This window comes from Homalodisca vitripennis, chromosome 7, assembly GCF_021130785.1.
Source record: "Homalodisca vitripennis isolate AUS2020 chromosome 7, UT_GWSS_2.1, whole genome shotgun sequence".
Lineage (NCBI taxonomy): Eukaryota > Metazoa > Arthropoda > Insecta > Hemiptera > Cicadellidae > Homalodisca > Homalodisca vitripennis.
The window spans coordinates 25,290,731-25,309,933 of NC_060213.1; the positions used below are offsets into that span (position 1 = coordinate 25,290,731).

A 19,203-nucleotide genomic window follows, 5' to 3' on the forward strand; every position below is an offset into this window, starting at 1 on the left:
TCTTTTTTCAAAATCTTTTATATCTTTAAGTGACATTGGATAGTCGAATCCATAAACTATTTTCATCTCTTAAATAAATCTGATATTGTTTAATTCTTTCAGGATGAGCTTTAGGTCTTTCTACAGCACATCTAATTGCATAAATAAAACAAAATTGATCATTATCATTTTTAAAATTAACACAAGCTTTTTTTATTTTGTATTTCTCTAGGTAACTCAATATAAGAACCAGCATTTAAAGAATTATGTTTATTAAGTCTTAAAATAGTTTGTTTACATCTTTTTAAAGTCCATCCAGATCCTGCATTTGGTTGATTATTCTGTTCACGTAATGTAATTTTTTCGAATTGACTTGAAATAAAATCATCAACATCAAAAATATCTTCTGTCTTTAATTGAAAATACATTGATGTTGATTGATGATTACCGTCTACTAATTCTCTTTCTTATTCACATTCTTAACATATTTGACCTTTAATATTTTTATTTTCTTGCAACATATTTTCAATTAATCTCTTCAATTCGTCTCTTTGGGCTTCTAAATATGGAGAAAGATCAACAATGTTTTCATCTGAATTAGAAAGAATAAATTCTTTAAAATGTCCTTTCTTAGATGATATTGTTTGAATATCAATAATATTTTCTTTTGAATCTGGAAAATGGTTTTGTAATTCAAAGTGTTCATTTAATTCTTTAATTAATTCTCTTCTAGTTTTTGTACTAATCATTAATCCATTCTTCCTTGCTAAATCTTGAAGATATCTAGTATTTCTTAAACCTAATCGATTTGGACGTTTTTGAACTTGTTTAATATTATGTATTAAAGTTTCTCGTGATAGATCATCAATTTTTCTAAGAGATAATTTTATTGCTATATCTTTTAATTTCTCAATATTAAAGAGATTTAGATTATCCTTATTTTCTTTATACAAATTCTTTAATTCTTTTAATTTATCTGAATTTAGTTTTTCATAATTATAAATTTGATTATCCTTTGCCCATTCTTTCAAATAATTAAATTCATTATCTTTTAATTTTTTATTTTCTAAGTGCTTCTTAGAGTTATAATGTCTATCAAAATGTTTCTTAAAGAGCTCTTTATTGCAATATGGGCAGTTAATCTTCTCGTTAGCCATTTAATACTAAAAAATTTATAAGACAAATTTTACTATTTAGTAAAATATCCTTTTATTTAAGAAAAATAATTTGCTAAATTCATATTATTCTCTTATGTATAATCATGATTTTTACGTTTTTTTAGGTTTTACTTTATATTATTTTTCCTGAATTATTTTTGTTAGTTAAAATTTGTTCTTATTAAATGGAGTTCTTGAAAGATTTAAATGATATTGGAGAATGTAAATTTAAAGAGTATAAGAAGTTAATTGAATTGGAAGAAAATAAGAAATATAGAATTTTGAATTTGGAAAGAATGAAAGATAAATATGGTTGGACTATTATTGCAGATTTAGAAGATTATAAAGTACATTTGCCTAATAGACTTTTAAATGTTTTAGATGATAAAAAGATCAAAGAAATGAATAAAAGAGATAATATATTTAATGGTTATTGGTAAAAAACTTATAAAAGATAAAGAATGTGTTATGATTAAATTTGTTGAATAAGTTAAGAAATAATATTATAAAAGATTAAACATATTCACATTCTTAAATTAATTTATTCCATCCATGGAAGTTATACTATAATGATTCAAAATTTCATTTAGAAGGTATATTTTCATTTGATTTTTAAATTTTCATAGATTAATTTATTGACCTTAGACCGTATTTTTATTTGAAGTTGTATTGTCCCGAAAAGTGGTTTTACTATCTACTTATATATATATATATATATATATATATATATATATATATATTTATTTATTTATATATATATATATATATATTGTTTTTATTATTAATAACCCTCTATTATTACTTAACTGTAGTAGTATTATAAGTGAATTATAAACTAGAGTAACAAATAGAAAAATAACCCATTCAAAAGCCAATTAAGTATTTAAGGATACTAAGATATAAAACCCATCTCCCTCTCAACATCATTATGTCAGCTTATAGATCAAGGCATCCTGGACTCACTACAAATTATAATGACATCATTGTTGTGAAGAGACAGAAAACCTCGATATGGTGGATCTGTGAAGTATCAAAATTAAATTCAAGTACTATACATTGTACGATCCAGGAAGATTCTTGGTGCCCACAAAGCATATTACAAGTAAGAGGACAATTTACTAAACAACGGAAAGAATAGTGAAAAAAATCAAAATTGTTATGATCTTGAAAAATATACCCGGTTATGAGAATACTATAGATAAAGGTATACAAAGTGGTTCACTCAAGATGTTGAGTAAGAAATCATAACATTGTTAAAATTGTGACAAATGCCCCTAGCAATAAACATATTGATCTTGGGTCAATCATGGTTTGTCAACATTCTTGAGAATCATTTCCTATATTCATGTTTTTTCATAAATCATATTTCAACACTAATAATTTTGTAACAACCGTGAAGAAATCACCAAAGAAACTGTACAATGTAATGGTAGAGCAAGCATAAATGGTATTCTTAAACAGCTTTAACTTTAGGAAAAAAATAAAAGGTGAATATAAAGTTAAGCAAGTACAAAATTTTTTTTAAATCTAGTAAATATGTGGCAATGAACTCACCAAAGTCATGTATACCAAGTAATAAATTGTAAATAAAAATAAACTCAAGCATGCTTAGGTGTCCAAAGTAACAGGAGGAAGCACCAACCTAGTAACTGCACATCGTTTTTGTGCATGTTTAACGTAATTCCTGACACCTGATTCCAGGCCTCGAAACGTAGTGTTCTATTATAGTAACAAATAATGGTAGCAAACGCCCAAAATCCTATTACACTTTCAAATCATCCATCGTCAGCAAACGGATCTTGAAAAAAGAAATGGATATGCAATTACGAGTATGATCATACGCAACGGTGCATAGCCTACTCTTAGAGTAGGTTACTTGTTATCCCATGGAAATTACAGATAGTGGGAAGAATGATGTACAACTCTTAGACCCAATAAATCATTAGAACGCAGCAGGTGTAGTTGAATTTTAGAAACAGGAACAGTTGATTCAGCAACTTGCCTGTACTTGTTGGTGCTCTTAGGTGGTTCAGCGATGACACCCACGTAATAGTTGCTCTTGGTGCCAGGCAACTCCTCCTCCTCGCGGAAGATAGCTATGACCCTTGTCCCTACCTTCAGCTGCACTCTGGACGGATTGTGGTAAGCGAGGTATTTGCCAGTAACCACACGTGCTTGCGTCTTCTTAACGTTCTCCAGTCGGACACGGTATGTTTCCGTGGATGAGTCATTCTGTAATGCACATGCTGACATCACTCGTCTATTTTTGTTTTGAAAAGTAACAGAATACATTTTAATGACATCAGTTGTCATTTTTTTCTCAAAACTTATTCCACTTTGACAATTAGCTTCTGATTCTAGCTGTTCCACAGCCACACCTGATAATGCTCCAGCTTCTTATTAACAAATTCTCACTCCCAATTAATTTAAAAGGTCCTCATATCAATGCATAGTCACTGAGGGGCTGAAGATTTGGGTCACATTGATTTTTTTAGTCACATAGATGAAATTAAAGTGTTTTTTTTTTAAGTAATTTTCAATTTGAAAGTAATTTTTCGTTACTAATGTTGTGGTTTATAAGAAACAACAAATTCAAAAATGGAGAAAGGGTGGTGGTGTTGAGTACATGAAACAAAATGCAAGTATTATTTCAGTCACAACACATGTTCTCAATTAATGCTTTTTGAGACTGTTATTGCCATAACAAATATTTTACTTTTCAATAACAGACATCATACTTAAATAAATCTAATAATACATTCTAGACCCTCTAGCTACTGACCTCAGTGGCAACTCTCGGGATGACCTCTAGGACTCGACACAGCACCCAGATGCTGAAGTAGCTGACTTTCATAGTGTAGGCGAGATCCCCCACCCTCAGCTTGGAGCGGATCAAGGGTCCTGGTGGCGGTAGGGAACGGGGAGGATCACACCTTTGCTCAGAATGGAGAGCGATGACGTCTTGTGTCACCTGCAACGGGTTATTAGTCAATGTCAGCTTTCTGTAATCTTTACGCATTTATTGGAGGTAACTATTTTGATTTACTTTTACGATTATAGTTTACTTTATGTAAAACTTAATTGTAATAAAATGTAACTATGTACAATTACCTGACCTTTTACATAAAATACAATTGAAATAAGTAAAACCATTTACAAAAGTATAATACTGCATAGAAAAAAGTACTGTCACCGTAAGAAAAAAAAAAAAATATTGGTTTTCAGGGAAACTAAGTTATGGGAAATAAAAAATTGTTCTCTTGAAAACATTTGTCCATAACATATTATTATTATTATTATCTATTATGTAACAGCTGTGAACGGACAACTAAATGAATGGATCCAGATTTTGAAATTATTTGGCTTGGTTGTGTAGTTTGAAAAATATGCAAATACTTTTCTAATATTTTGAACACTTCTTATTGGAATTTTTGCACAATCATACATTTCTTTGTTAAAAAAAAAATACAATGCCAATATATTGTCTCCATCTTATGAAATTAACTAACAGTTTTATTAATATTACTAAGACAAAATTAACAAATTACACTACAAAAGCATTAAAGAACATAAATGAATCAATTAATAACATTTTTGCTTATTTCAAAAAATATTAAACATTTCTGATACAGTCAGAACTAGATAAATTATTTCTATGTCACAAAAACAGAATAGTGATAAATTTGCGTTTATGTCAATCCGTTATGTGCCGGGATTATCAGAGATAATTAGAAGAGTAGGTAGAGAGTATATCACCAAAAATATGTGGGCAGACAAAAATACGGATGTTTTGTATCACTGGATGATGGCTGAACAAAATGTCCGAAAAATCTTGGAATTAAATGTTAATAAAACTCAAGACTTTATTTTAAGCTTATCAGTAGACCAACTTTTTGCTCAGGGTGTAAAATTATGAGGTTTCATCCTAGATACTAAATTAAATTGGTTTGAGCATATTGAGGAATTATGTAAAGAAACTATCTAGAACTGTTTTTGTTACGTAAACTTAGTTAAAGGCTACCTCCGAGTGATCTCATGATAGTATAAAATTAGAACCGTGTTTAAAACACAATACTCTTAACAAAGTCTTTTTACAAAGTCTTGTAAAATCAAAACCAAAAAATGGCACACAGGACTCCAAAAACTCTGTTTACAGTATAAAATGTAATTGCAATAGGGAATACATACGTGAGACGAAAAGACCATTGAACATAAGAATAAGAAAGAGTGTAACAGGCAAGTCAAAAATTGCACATCATTGTTAATCTTAAGACCATAACATGAATTGGGATGAAGCCAACATAATACATCGGGAACCTCATTTCTTTAATAGAAAATTAATCAAGGCTTCATACATTAAATTGGCAAGACCAACCAATCAGTCAACCATCAGTCGAGATTAGGTTAGATTTGGTTGCTAATTCTGAAAAATTAACTAAAAAGATAACTAAAAGAATCAAAAATATTAGATATTTGTAATAAATCAATGCAGGAGTCTCATTGATTTTAAGAAATTCATCTAGCATGAACAAATAATAAAAAGACCCACTCCTGTTCCCTCCTTTATTGCCACCATCTTGTTTCTGCTGTGACGACTGCTATTTACTATTGGCCTCTGGTCAGTCGTAGGTGAGTGGTCGGCGAATGCAGACCTATTGTCCATTGTATTCAGTTTAAATAATTAAGTGTAGTGTTTATTTTTTTTATTAAGTTCAGGTTTTAGAGTTAGTGAAGTTGATACACAACATGGTGGTCGTGATTCCTGACTTATGCATGTCACAACACTCTGGTACGGTTTGTTTATATTAACCTAGTTTGTATTATGGGTTAGTTATTTACCTGAAGAAGAGATCAGATTGCAGATCTCAAAACGCAGTGTTACTGATTTTTTGTATCACTGAACAATTGCAAATATCCGGAAAAATCCTGTTTCCTTCCATCGTCAAAAACAAAATTTAAACAAAGAATTCATACAGCCAGTTTGTTGCGGTACTGTATTTTGTATGTGCATTCCTTGTTCAGTGAATGCATAGTTACATGTTTAGTCCAGTAGCATTTAAAGGGTTTCAAAACAGTTAACCTAACTCAGGAAAACTTAAATTATCTAAAAAACTGATTCACTTACATTCTCGTATGAAGACTGTGACACTTGCCCAACCTTCTTGGTTGCTATCGTTTTTGTTGCTGAACTGTTTTGTCGGGAACTGTTCGCCGCATCCTTATCTTCTTGAGATTTCCTGGTTCGGCAGAGGTAGAAAACATTAAAGTGGCAGAAATTTAGAAAAAAAAATATCTGATTTTAAACACAACAATATTGAACGTTGCAAAACTTGCAGACCCTTAGTCAAATGTATCAATCCAATGAAATGCCTTAGTATTGACTTAAAACTGAAAGAAACGTTTTGCTTTTCAAAAGTTTTACAATTTATTTTTTGTTTTACACTCAAGTAAATTTTGTTTTGAACAAGATTTTTACTTATTAAGTTTAAACTTTTTGAAACCTAAAGAAATGTATAAATAAGTTGTAAACTTTTTTGATGGGTTCAGAATATAAAGCTTGTTAAAAATGTAATTACTTTTTTTCCAGTTAGATTGACACTCCTCGTATTGGATCATTTATAATGTAATTTAATTGTTAAATTTGTACTCGTACAACTAGTGCTGTAAAGTAAGTATAACTGCTTTTCAGATACATGCTATATAAAAAGAATTTACCTCATTTTATTCATCAGATTTCTATTGTAGATTTGGTTCTGCAACTTGGACTTCAATATGGGCATCGGAGGGATTTCACAATCAGTGAAGTGTAATTCTCCGATTTCCTAGAAAATTAAAATTGTAAGTTTACTTCATATACTTCCAGTTTGTAAAAAAACTTGTGAAAACAGCAATATTCACCTACATGAATTAGACACATTTTATAACTGGAAATCACTGTGTTTTCCAATGGCTTTATGCTGTTATTAAGTTTTTACCATACTGACAAAGTCTTTTCAACGTTTCTTTTGAACTTTATACATTCTCCTCACTTATATATATGAACTGTTAATTCACTTCGGGCTGGTTTATAGCTTCCAGTTGAACTTACACAGGGCACAAAAAAACCAATGTGTCACTTTAATCTGGGCAACCTTATGGATGTCCAGGAGTGGTACATCACTAACTGAAAATGTTGAGGCTGGTTCAGAGCTGGGTTTCCCTTCTTCTGAAGGAACATGACTTAAGATTAGTGCCCTAAACCTTTCCTCGTGAATCTTGACAGGAGGCAGCCTCTACCCTCAACCTTACCCATCCAGAATATCCTGTCACTCCAGAAGCAGTGCCAAAGTCCTTACAGGACTAGGTGCAATTTCCTAAGCTTCTTGTCTTAAGAGAACAAAAAAAATGTTAATTCTAGTATTATGGTGATTATACCTGCTATTAATAGACTCATGTTTATTATTTCTTTACATACTTTATATATCAAAGCTTTAAATTATAAGAATTTTGTAGGGAAAACAGATGCTCAAGACAAAATCTGCTTATTTTAACTAAAAAAATTACTTAAATTCATTTTATATTTCTTTTATGTTGTGTTTGTTTATGTAGATACTTACACCATTGGTCAGATACGAGTTAATTATTGGATAATAATTCGTTACTAAAGTTTCTAATAACATGTACTGGAAATGTGCCTTAATGCATATATGCCAGATCTATTGACAATATGAGTGAAATTTTGATCCCAATATAAAATTGTATCAATTTACACAACCAAACATCAATTATATATTCTATCAAAAATGTATTGGTGAATTTTAATGTAAGAAGTAATTTTCAATCAATTATTTCTTGCACATTATGAATTTTACAATTTTGTATGTACAAAAAAACATAAGAACCTATAAAAACTGATAAGAATAAATCCTAGATGAAGTTACAAGGGACTATCCGGAAAGTAGATTACGTTTCTCTCTGTAGCTACTAGGAACAGGACTATTGCAGCCATTTTGGTGTCAAGGTGTTTCTCTGTTCAGTGGCTATCCCAGCCATGCTAGTGAGAGGTTACTATCCCTCTTTGTTTGTTTATACAATAGCAGTTTAAAATGTGTAATCCAATTGAAAATCCAGCAAGCTGTGAAGTGCGGCAGTAATATGGTTTGTTCTGGGCTATGCACAACAAACCAATTGAGATTTATCGCCAACTCTGTGAAGTTTATGAGAACAATGTGATTTCTGAAGGTGGAGCATTAGGTTTAAAAATGGCCGAAATAATATGCATGATGATGAAAGAAGTGGATGGTTAAGCACTGATGAAATTGTTCCTAAAGTCGATGAGAAGATTAAAGAACACTGTTGAATTAACAATAACAGAACTCTCACTTAGTTTTCCTCAAATTTCAAGGAGTTTTACACAAAATTGTTACTCAGAAGTTAGGTTACCATAAAATTTGTGCAAGATGGGTACAAAAATCTTAACATAAACCCATACAAATTAGTGTGTAGCTGTTTCATTGGCATTTTTGGATATTAACAAGAAAGACGGTGACTTACTGCTCAATCGAATCATTACAGGACACGAGATTTGGATAAAACACGTGAATTGCGAAATCAAATTAGCCTATGGAGTGGGGACCCACATAATCCCCCAAAAAAAACCATGGAAATACGTGCAAAACATTGTCGGCGCAGAAGATTATGGAAACTGATTTTTGGGACAGGAAAGGAGTTCTCTTGTTGATTTCTTAGAACGTGGCACAACCGTAAATTCTGTGAGGTATTGTGAAACCTTTCAAAAGTTAAAAGGATCAATACCAGACAAGTACAGAGGAAAGTTTAGGTTTGAAAATTTTGTTTTTGCACGACCACACATGACAAATCATACTCGAGAAGTCCTTCATGTGGGGGTGTTTCCACATCCGCATTACAGACCGGACCTTGCACAGGGTGGACTACCACCTATTTGTAGAAAAGAAGAGCTGTCTTGTAACACAGTGCTTTGATGACGATGTGAAACTGCAGGAGGGTGTAACTACCTGGTTGAAGTGTCAGGCGGCAGAATTTTATAACACTGGAATTTCAAAACAAGTTCACCGCTAAGATAAGTGCCTAAATTTGTATGGTGACTACGCTGTCAAATAGTGTTCTCGTATCACTTTCATATGTATTAATACAATTTTTTTTTCTTGTACTTTGTTTTTTATTTATATAAATACGTAATCTACTTCTGGATAGCCCTCGTATTATAACAAATACTGAACATAAACTTCTCCGAAACTAAGTACTATATAAAGAGATTTACTGCACCTCCTCACCCCCCCCCCATCAGCTCCTGAGTAACCTCTTTAAAACGATAGAACATGCTTTCAACCATGTACTTCCCCTCATCTAATATTTAACGCATTACCTCTTAAACAATATATAAGGGCAATCGACAAAATAATATCTATCTGAATCAATTTGAAATGGCAGTCTACATAATAGTGTCGATCCAACACGCACAGTTTTGACAGTTCATATGGTACATAAGTCAACACTACTACCACTATTTATTATATATGATCAAAAACAGGAAGAATTGCTTATTTCAATGGTGATTTTGTTTAGTTGTTTTGGCAATGGTGTTGTCCAAGTGACATTGTAAAAATGTGAGACTTCGTCCTCATCAAGCTTCATTCAATTTTGAATCCAGTGACTTTCTGTTTTGATTAAGTTACAAAAGGTATTTAAATTTTTTATTTCGCAAGTGTTTCACTACTAATAAATGAAATTTATTATGGATCTTTTTAAATTGATACATAGTGTTTTTGTTGGTAATTTGGTTTTATATGTGATATGTTGTAATTAGTAGGCCTAGGTCAATCTAGGCTATTTTGCAGTGCCATGAAAAGTGCTTGGTAGCTACTGTATTAGTGATATATTATGGGTATGGTTTTATTATGTTAGTTTATAGTAGCTTGTTTAGTTTTGCTTTAGGCTCCCATTTCAATAATGTCCAAAAAAACTTTACAAATAGGTTGTATGACATAAGAGAACTTGTTGACCTGTCAGATTTAGACAGCCTAGGCCTACCAGTTTCCCTTTATGCTTTCCAGAGCCCCCAAACTTAGCCAAAATTTCAACAAAAAGTTCAAAATTTGTATCTATTTATTGTTAAAATTAATATATATATTCATAATCAGTATATTACCATATGAAAAAATTTACATAAGAAAAAAACATTAGCATTAGAGAGCTGAGGAAACAGACAAATGCTAGAACCATCTTGGGAAGCGGACAACAAATCTAAAGCCATTTGGAATGTAATTAAACACTGAGCGCAAGACAGCTGAGGAAGCTAACTCGCTAACAAGACTCAAAAATTAACGAGAAGAAACTACAAACCCCAAAGAAATTGCAGACCACTTCAATCAGTATTTTACATCTATCGCAGAAGAAACTATAAAAAGTAGCGGAATTAACACGAAAACAAATAACCCAGCCAATATTTAACAGAAATGTGCCGCATTTAATCCTAACAGAAACAAACTGGGATGAAAATGAATTAACACCATAAGGTCATTGAAGACAAAGAACTCAGCCGGATATGATGACATTTCATCAAAACTTTTTTGAAGTTGTGTGAGAATGAACTGAGCAAACCCTTTGGTAGATATTGTCAACAAGTCATTTAGAACGAGTCTTTCCTTCTGCCCTATAAAATGACCAAAGTGTACCCAAAATTCAAAAAAGGAACAACAACTGAAGCAGCTAATTACCCGCCCCATTTCTCTTTATTCCGACCTTTTCAAAAATAATAGAAAAAATAGTTTTAACACGGACTTTTTGATCACCACTCAACACATTTCAACTTTTTAATATCCCAATCAACATGGCTTTCTCACAGGAAAATCCCACAACTACCGCCCTCATAATCTGGTTGAGTTCCTACTTGACCAAACTGAAGAAAGAAACACCGCTACAGCAATACTACTGGACTACAGCAGAGCCTTTGACTGCCTGGATCATGAACATCTTTCTACAAAGCTTACTACCCTTGGAATTCAAGGCTCTTCCAAGTCATGGTTCACAAGCTACCCTAGACTGAAAGGATACAAAAAAGTTGCAATAAAACATGTACAAAATGGAAGAACAAATATAGTAAATTCCTGATGCAAAACCAATAACCCAAGGAGTCCCCCAAGGCCTCTGTTTTAGGCCCAATACTCTTTATCCTCTTTACTAACGACTTCCCACAATTCCATTCAACAATACAGTGATACACTCATGTATGCTGATGACACTGTACTGCTACTTGGAAGACCCCAGACCAGAACATTTGGATATAGACAGCTTTGTGGGCCTTAAACATGGCAATACAGTACTGTCACAATAACGACCTGGTTGTTAACGAAACTAAGACACAGCAACTAATACTGGGACGACAAAAACAGGATGTATCAGAACTACCCGACCTTGAAGAAATTTCTTCTTGTCGATACCTAGGAGTTTACTCTGGACGACAAAAGCTATCCTGGAGACCTCATGTGGATACTCTCTGCCGTAGATTAAGCACAGGACTCTACATAATACGAAGAATTAAGAACACCAGTGACATTGATAGTGCAAAAATAGCTTACCACGCACTGTTTGAGTCTCATCTTCGCTATGGGATTGCAGTGTGGGGAGGAACCACAATGGGAAAAATTTGCAGCGAGTACTTGTGCAACAAAAACAAGCAGTTAGAAGCCTTAAAGGTTTGGAACCGAGAGCATCCTGCAGAGAAGCCTTCCAGGAACTCAAAATGATGACAGTAATCAACCTCTATATCCTAGAAGTAGTCTCCTACGCTCACATCAAAATGCCATCAACAGTGAGAAGCGGAGTACAAATTCACCACTACAATACAAGACATGCTACTAACTACTGCCTTCCAGTACACACCCACGCCTCAACAGAAAAGAAACCAAGCTACATCGGTGCGAAGATCCTGGAATTCACTACCAGAAGCCCTCAAGAGGATAGACCGACAGCGGTTTAGAAAAGATCTGCGAGCCTGGCTGCAAGACAACCCATTCTACTCCGTCACTGAGTTCTTTGAATGGAGACCACAGAGCAACCCTTAGTGTACAACTTTTTTGATTCTTATTGTCTATGTATACGAAATGTATTATTATGTAAATTGACGCAACTACTGATCTTAAAGATCATGTAAATAAAGAGTTTTGACTTTGAAAACTTTATTGGTTATTAATTTATTTTTTTGTATTGAAAATAATTCTCTAAATTTTGGTATCAGAATCAAACTTCTGTATTCAGTTCTGTACATACATACAAGAATAGTGTCATATATAAACGTGTCAACCCATTTAAAAGTACATAGATTATGTATTTAACCTAAATTCAGGTTACTTTAGGCTAATTTTAAAAAAATTACATTTCTGAGTTATTGTTTAAATCTATATTTTTTTCTACTAAGCATCTTAAATATAAATATTCTATTAAGATTTAGGGGAGAAAAAAACTTCCAGTGAGTAGCAGGAATGCGGCAGCAAATATTTCTTTAGAAAATACGAAAAGCCCTTTTCACTGATTTTGCTCTTTATATTTGATGGCCAATGATTTAGAAATTTAGCACCCATATAAGTGGCTTTCTTTTTATAAAACTGAGTTTGTGTTGGGGTAAATCTAGGTTGTTTCTGTGTCTAGTATGATAAGTATATATTTTAGAAATATTTAGTGTGAGAAATATATTTTTTGTACATTTTTGTAAATAGTCATATCCTTTGTTTGAAGGATATTTTTGACAATGGAAGGATTGTGAAGGAAAAATCCTGTTTTCGTAAATATTTATATCCATAGTAACAAATTTAGCCTTCCGTGTAATATTTGTGGTTTTTACAATATATTTAATTTTTCTTGAAAAGAACCTGGGGATACCATTATATATTTTCTGAAACTAGATAAAATGACAAAAAAATAAATTGGCTATCTAAGATTCTAATATTTGTTATATTATCACACTTTAAAAGGTGCAGTTCCACCACTTTTCAAAAATTACAAAATTAAAGTTAACAATGTTTGTTTTAATAATTTTTGTGTGCAATCTCCTCTAAAAAATATAATGTATTATACACATGTAGGTTTATAATACAAATTTATTTTTTACAAAACTTTTAAAATACGGATACAAAACACTAAAAAAATAGTCTGCCATAACAGGAAAAAATACGGCTAGTTCCTTAGTAAAAAATATCAATATTTCTTTTGTGTTCTGGAAAAATGTTAAATAATTTAAATAAATTATTGAATAATAATATCATAATAAAATATTGAATTTTTTTATTTGAGTTTATTTTTTATTTATTTTTTTTTTTTGTAAAATATTTATTTTTTTTATATAGATAAGTAATATATAAGCAAATGTTACCTATCCAAATAAATAAATTTACATATCACACCAAAATAGGGCAGCCTTAAAAGATTAATCACAACTCTTGGTAAATTGAGAATAAATAATAATGTCAAACAATACCACACTGAACTTTAGGTGTATATAATACAGTAATTTACAAATTAATGATGATATAGGGTATCACATAGCAATACAGACCTCAATAGGATTCTCGTAGTCTTTATAAATCTGTTTACGAAATTGGTCCAGGGTGTTCTGTACCTCATTGAATCTCTTGTTTAAATCACTCGCTTCATCTGAAACATACATGATGTGTGAAAAACTTAAATTTAAATTAATTAAATTTACCTAGTCACTAAAACAGCTTCAGAAAACTAATAGGGGCGATTAAACAGGGTGGGCATTCAAAACCATTATTTCAAATTCAAATTTATTCCCGGGTTTTCCCAGTTCTGGAGTGCAACGGTTTTTCGTCACCAGGTGAATTTACAGAAAATGCCGCATAGCTTCGGTGGCCAAGCAAATTTCGTCGCTAGCGGTAATATATGAGAAATTCGGTGACGAGTATTCGCTTTAAAATTCTTTGTTTATATTTCTGTGTATTTCAATGTGTCCACGTAACATCGTGTATACCTCATAACTTTCGTTTCTGTGACGATTTTGAAAGTGATTTTATACAATTCTGAAAAATGAAAAGAATTGTATAATTGAATTGTATATCTAGTGTTGTGCGGTCAGAGATCTGCACTGAATGACCACGATTTGCCGGTAAAACCAGGTTGGTTTGATGTAAAGATAAAAAGACGTCTGTTTACTTCTGAGCGACTGACGTCACGCACGTAGGCCTACATACCAGCGGTCTACTTTGACAGCGCGGTTGGCCTGAAGTGGGTGACGATTGGCGGGAGTGTGGCGGCGGCGTAAGGTTATGCGATCCGTCCCGAAATCATTTTCATCGGCGAGAGTTAAATGCGAAAGTCAAACTTAGAACAATTTATAGCCAGCCCCTTGGAATCACGAGTAACGTTTATAAATATATGAAGGAAAAGGCACACCTGTTAATATTCCGTTTGAACGCTCATCAAAGAACTGCTACAGCAACTGTGCAAGAATTCGCGGCAAATTGGCGGGCGGACGCAGTCATCAATATAGTCTTGTCGTTCACTGTGACGCCAAATCGTATTAAATCATTTCATATAGAAAAGATTAAATTTATTTTATATTGGAATAAGTTCCAATCATTAAATTGTAACTGTTACGAATGAAATTCATATTTTATAAACAATATTAACAAGAAAGTTTAAGCATAGTACTGATGGATTATTTAGACGTGAAACGGACTCGGGTTGCACAGAAGACAAATGTTGCTGTGCGCATGCGCGGGCCGCCCACATGGGCTGATCAGAAACCTCGGAGAGAAAGAGTGGGGATGGAGGGGCCCCTCCTGCCAGCTACAGGAACGGCTTTTATAACCGACTAACCAGTCAGTTATTTCTGTCGTTAATCGGTTATTTTAGTCGAATGAATAACCGATTACTTTTAAAATTCAATCAGGATTGGCTTGTTCACTTAATTGTGCCGTACCTAATTTATTCAGTAATATTATAAGTTTATTTACACATAATCAGTACTCTTAAATAAGTACAATACTGTGCTGCTACTTTTAATATACGGTAATAAATGTTCCAGTTTCATATTTAAACAGACTTTCATTCACGAAACACCTTGACTATAACAACTACATAATCCTTTTTCAATTCAATTCAATTAAAAAAATGTATTTATGTAATAATAATTATATTTATGTCGTAAGAAAGTCATGCATTTGATGTTTGATATGGAAGATCTTCGATTTCGAGTTACGTAAGTAATGTTTGCAATAGAGCATAAATAAATCAAAATTAAAACTGGTCATCAATTATTGTTGGCATTTATTTCATGTAATTCGTTTTCAAATCAAATCACAAATAAGAGTACATTAGAAGAAAACAAAATTAGGAAGGTATACATAAAATATAAAGACAATCTTAATATAACATACAAGTTAATATAATACAAAAGTTATAATATAATATAAATAAAATTAGTAAGTCACACATATAAAAAAGTCACTTTCTTTATAAAAAAAACATAATAAAAGAGGTTAATTTATCATTATTCAAATAATATTACGTTGAACTTCAAGAACACACAATGGCTGCTAAATAATAGGCTACTCTGGTAAGTTACAAACTCAGTGCATTTTGTTTTACATCTTATTATATTTTCTATGTAACCTTAAAAGAACAAAACGCTTAACGAAAAAATTACAAATTAACGCACCGTATTTACATCAAGTAACAGAGACTAATTAAAACATATAAAACACACAAAACATTAAATTAGACTATCCTGAACAAAATAGTTACAAGCGATTTAAAAGAAATGTTCAAAAACAGCACAATTAAATTGGTTTCATTAAACCTTGAACTTATAACGTAATTAATGACAGAAAGTAATAACATTAATTTTGTCTACAACCAAATAAACCAATACAACGGAGTATCGAAAGACCCAACAAGACGTAAGGAAGTCTAATGTAACAAAGTAAACTCGTTACATGCAGTGGCGTAACCAGAAAAAATTCGAGGGTTCATTAAACATCCGAGAGGTTAAAAAGAGCCCTACTTAGTTTAAAACTTTATTAGTTTAAATGTGTACTATTCTCCAGCTAATTGTACTTATTAAATTTCATTACTCACTCATATTTGATTGTAATCATTCATGCATGTTACAGTATTTAAGTTAGCTAGCTGTGATTGATTTTGTCTCATTTCTATATTTATGATTTTGTTGAACATTTACGCCCAAGTTTCTGGTTTAATCCACTTAGTTTCCAGCTCTAAACACATCTACTGTGATAACTCTTTATTACAGCTTTTGTAACTTAATTGATTATTTCTGTACTACCAACGAAAGACTCTATATTAAAATATGTTGCAGTTATGCAATTGAATAAAAAAATATATTTACCCTCGTTTTAAGCTTATATACAAAATATGATGAAATCTATTGCAATATTCGTTGTACACCATCTCACATTTTGTCAAGAGTCTCTGGTGGTATAAAGAAATTTAAATATTAATGTAATTAATTGAATAAGCATTAATGTAGTATACGTTCTATATGATTTCAGTGTTTTTCAGATATTTTAGGATATAAAACGACTCATTAATTCGTAATAGATAATAGAAATCAGAACCGTTCCGAACTGAGGTCGCTGATCAACCGTATATTCGGTATTTGTCGGAACTGCTCGGCTCTGCCCCCACTCTTTCTCTCCGAGGTTTCTAATCAGCCCACGTGGGTGGCCCGCGAGGAGCTCGACCGCTCATCCGACCGCGCGGTCAGTCAATTCTGTCTGCTCCACGAGGCGAGAGCGTATTAGCGTGACTAAAAACATCAGTCTCAGTGGTTATTATGTGCGGTGTCCAAAAACCTCAGTTCTTCGGTTTCGAAAAAGGTACAGAAACCAGTTATTCATAGCCAAGCACGTGAAATAATATACAACGTCTATGATTGTATGGAGAAACAGTAACCCCGGATGTCAGGAAAGCAGCTGAGATGTAAAATGGCAGATGCTTGTGAGAAATCATCAAGTACCGTGTACAGAGTTTGAAAAGAAAGTAAAAATTCGCCGGGAGAAACAAAGAAATTCACTACACCTCACAAACAAAGGTCCAAGGAAAAAGACAAAGAGTGATTTCGATGATTTTAATAAATGTTTAACGAAAAGAGTAATACACTACTTTCACGTAAAAGAATACGTAAGGCTAACGTTAAAGGGAATTTGAAGCGTAGTGAAAGAAAGAATACAATATAAGAGGTTTTGTACCAGTTTACAAAAAATTTATTTGTCAACTCGATTTCAAGTGGAAGAGGGCAAAAAACTAATCGAAAAATAAGATATTCGGAATGTAAGATTGAATTATTTACGGAAAATTCAAGAGTATAGTGAAGCAGGTCATAATATTTCATATATAGATGAAACATACCTTTACAGGTCTTCCGCGGTCTTTAAAACTTGGACAGAAAGCGAAAGAAAAGCTCGTCCCAAATTCGAAGAAAAATAGTGTTTTAGTTATTGACAACGCACCCAACCATAACGTACAGTTAAATCCGTTATCAACATCGTCAAGTTTAAAAAATGATATGATCAAATGGTTACTGAGAAAAATATTAGTCACAATTCAGTCACGTTAAAACCAACTCTATAACCTAATAAAAATTAACAAGACATTGTTTAAAAGTTATAAAATACCTAATATACTACAAGAAGCAGGCCACCATGTTTTATGGTTACCCCATGCCATCCTGACATTAACCCAATAGAAATAATATGGGTCACAGTAAAAGAGTACATAAAAAGGAAAAATATTAAATTGTCAACAAAAATTTTTATGGATTAAATCCATAAAAGCCAAGGAAAAGTTTGATCCCATTACTCAAGATGAATGGAAGACCCGCTGCGAACATGTAAAAAAGGTGGAGAAAGATTATTTACGGCGTGAAAGGATGTCACGGAAAGATTTATTATTAGCTTGGGAAAAGACAATGAAACTTAGCTCAGTGCCAATGATGGAAGTGATGCCGATTTCCGCGGCAGTTTTGAACAACGAATCATCGATGGCGACGACTGCATGCCCGAGATTCTTTTTCTTCTACAGGGTGGCCTATTAACATGCACTTAAGCCTCAAGGGCCTTTTGCGCACCCCTGAAGCACACCATGAAGCCTACCAGTCTATGATTTCAGCAGTTCCACAAACAGCCGAAAAAAAACCTGTCAGGTTCTCCTGAGGAAATTCACCACCCTTGTCCAAACTACCAAAGATGGCATACCGCTCCCTTGCTATTTATTGCAGGTCAATCAAAGAGAAGGTGTTCAACAGTTTCATCCTGTTCATACCACGTTCTACAGAGCGGATCCTCCCGAAGGATGCCGACTCTGTGAATATGCTTCCTCAGGTGACCATGTCCCGTAATCATACCTATAACCCCAGAAGACATCGATCTACTTAGTGAGATAAGGTCAGACGCCACCCTGGAGGAAGGCGACTAGAGTACCATTCTGCTCATTCCCATACCCGGATGCAACCTCCACTTTCACTCATGTTTAGCGCGAACCCATTTCGAGACAGCCCCAAAGGATGCACGCCTTGAAATACCGCAGAACGGTTGGGCATGTCATAATTGACGCTGAACCCCGGTTGGCCAGGGTATCAGCTCTTTCATTCCCAGGGATTCCCTCACGACCAGGGACCCAACAAACAGTCACATTATTAAATCTGGCAAGGGAAGACTCCTTTAGTGGATGATCAAGGTAGGTTTGGAATATACAACTCAGAAATGATTTATTCTTAGTAATATTTAATTTTCTTAATAAGCAATGCTTGGAGTCATGTAATGTTAACGGAGAACAATGAAAGTCTATACACGCATCAGCCCAATGTTTGCAATACTGCTAGTAGCGTACGAGCTGCACCTGCCGTGCCGCTTCTCTTACTTACCGACATTAAAAGTGGAGAGACCCACTTCCGTCGTCCCTGACCGGGTCAACATCGTCATCGATACACTCACTACCTGTAACACTTTCATATCGTGGCTCCTTCTGGCACTTTTAATAATTATTTTGTTGAATCTGTGCAGGAGATCAG

General features: G+C 33.1%; 1 protein-coding gene across 2 annotated transcripts in view; it reads right to left on the bottom strand.

Annotated features, from left to right (window-relative positions):
- The window catches only part of LOC124365706 (histone-lysine N-methyltransferase eggless), a 127,367-nt gene that overhangs the window by 61,524 nt on the left and 46,640 nt on the right, over nucleotides 1-19,203 (bottom strand). For both annotated transcript variants that reach the window (XM_046821648.1, XM_046821647.1), the window contains exons 5-9: nucleotides 13,708-13,805; nucleotides 6,852-6,958; nucleotides 6,262-6,373; nucleotides 3,919-4,107; nucleotides 3,139-3,368 (exon numbers count right to left, since the gene is read on the bottom strand). In XM_046821648.1, the coding sequence (XP_046677604.1) occupies nucleotides 3,139-3,368; nucleotides 3,919-4,107; nucleotides 6,262-6,373; nucleotides 6,852-6,958; nucleotides 13,708-13,805 (736 nt within the window). The remainder of the gene's footprint in view (nucleotides 1-3,138; nucleotides 3,369-3,918; nucleotides 4,108-6,261; nucleotides 6,374-6,851; nucleotides 6,959-13,707; nucleotides 13,806-19,203) is intronic.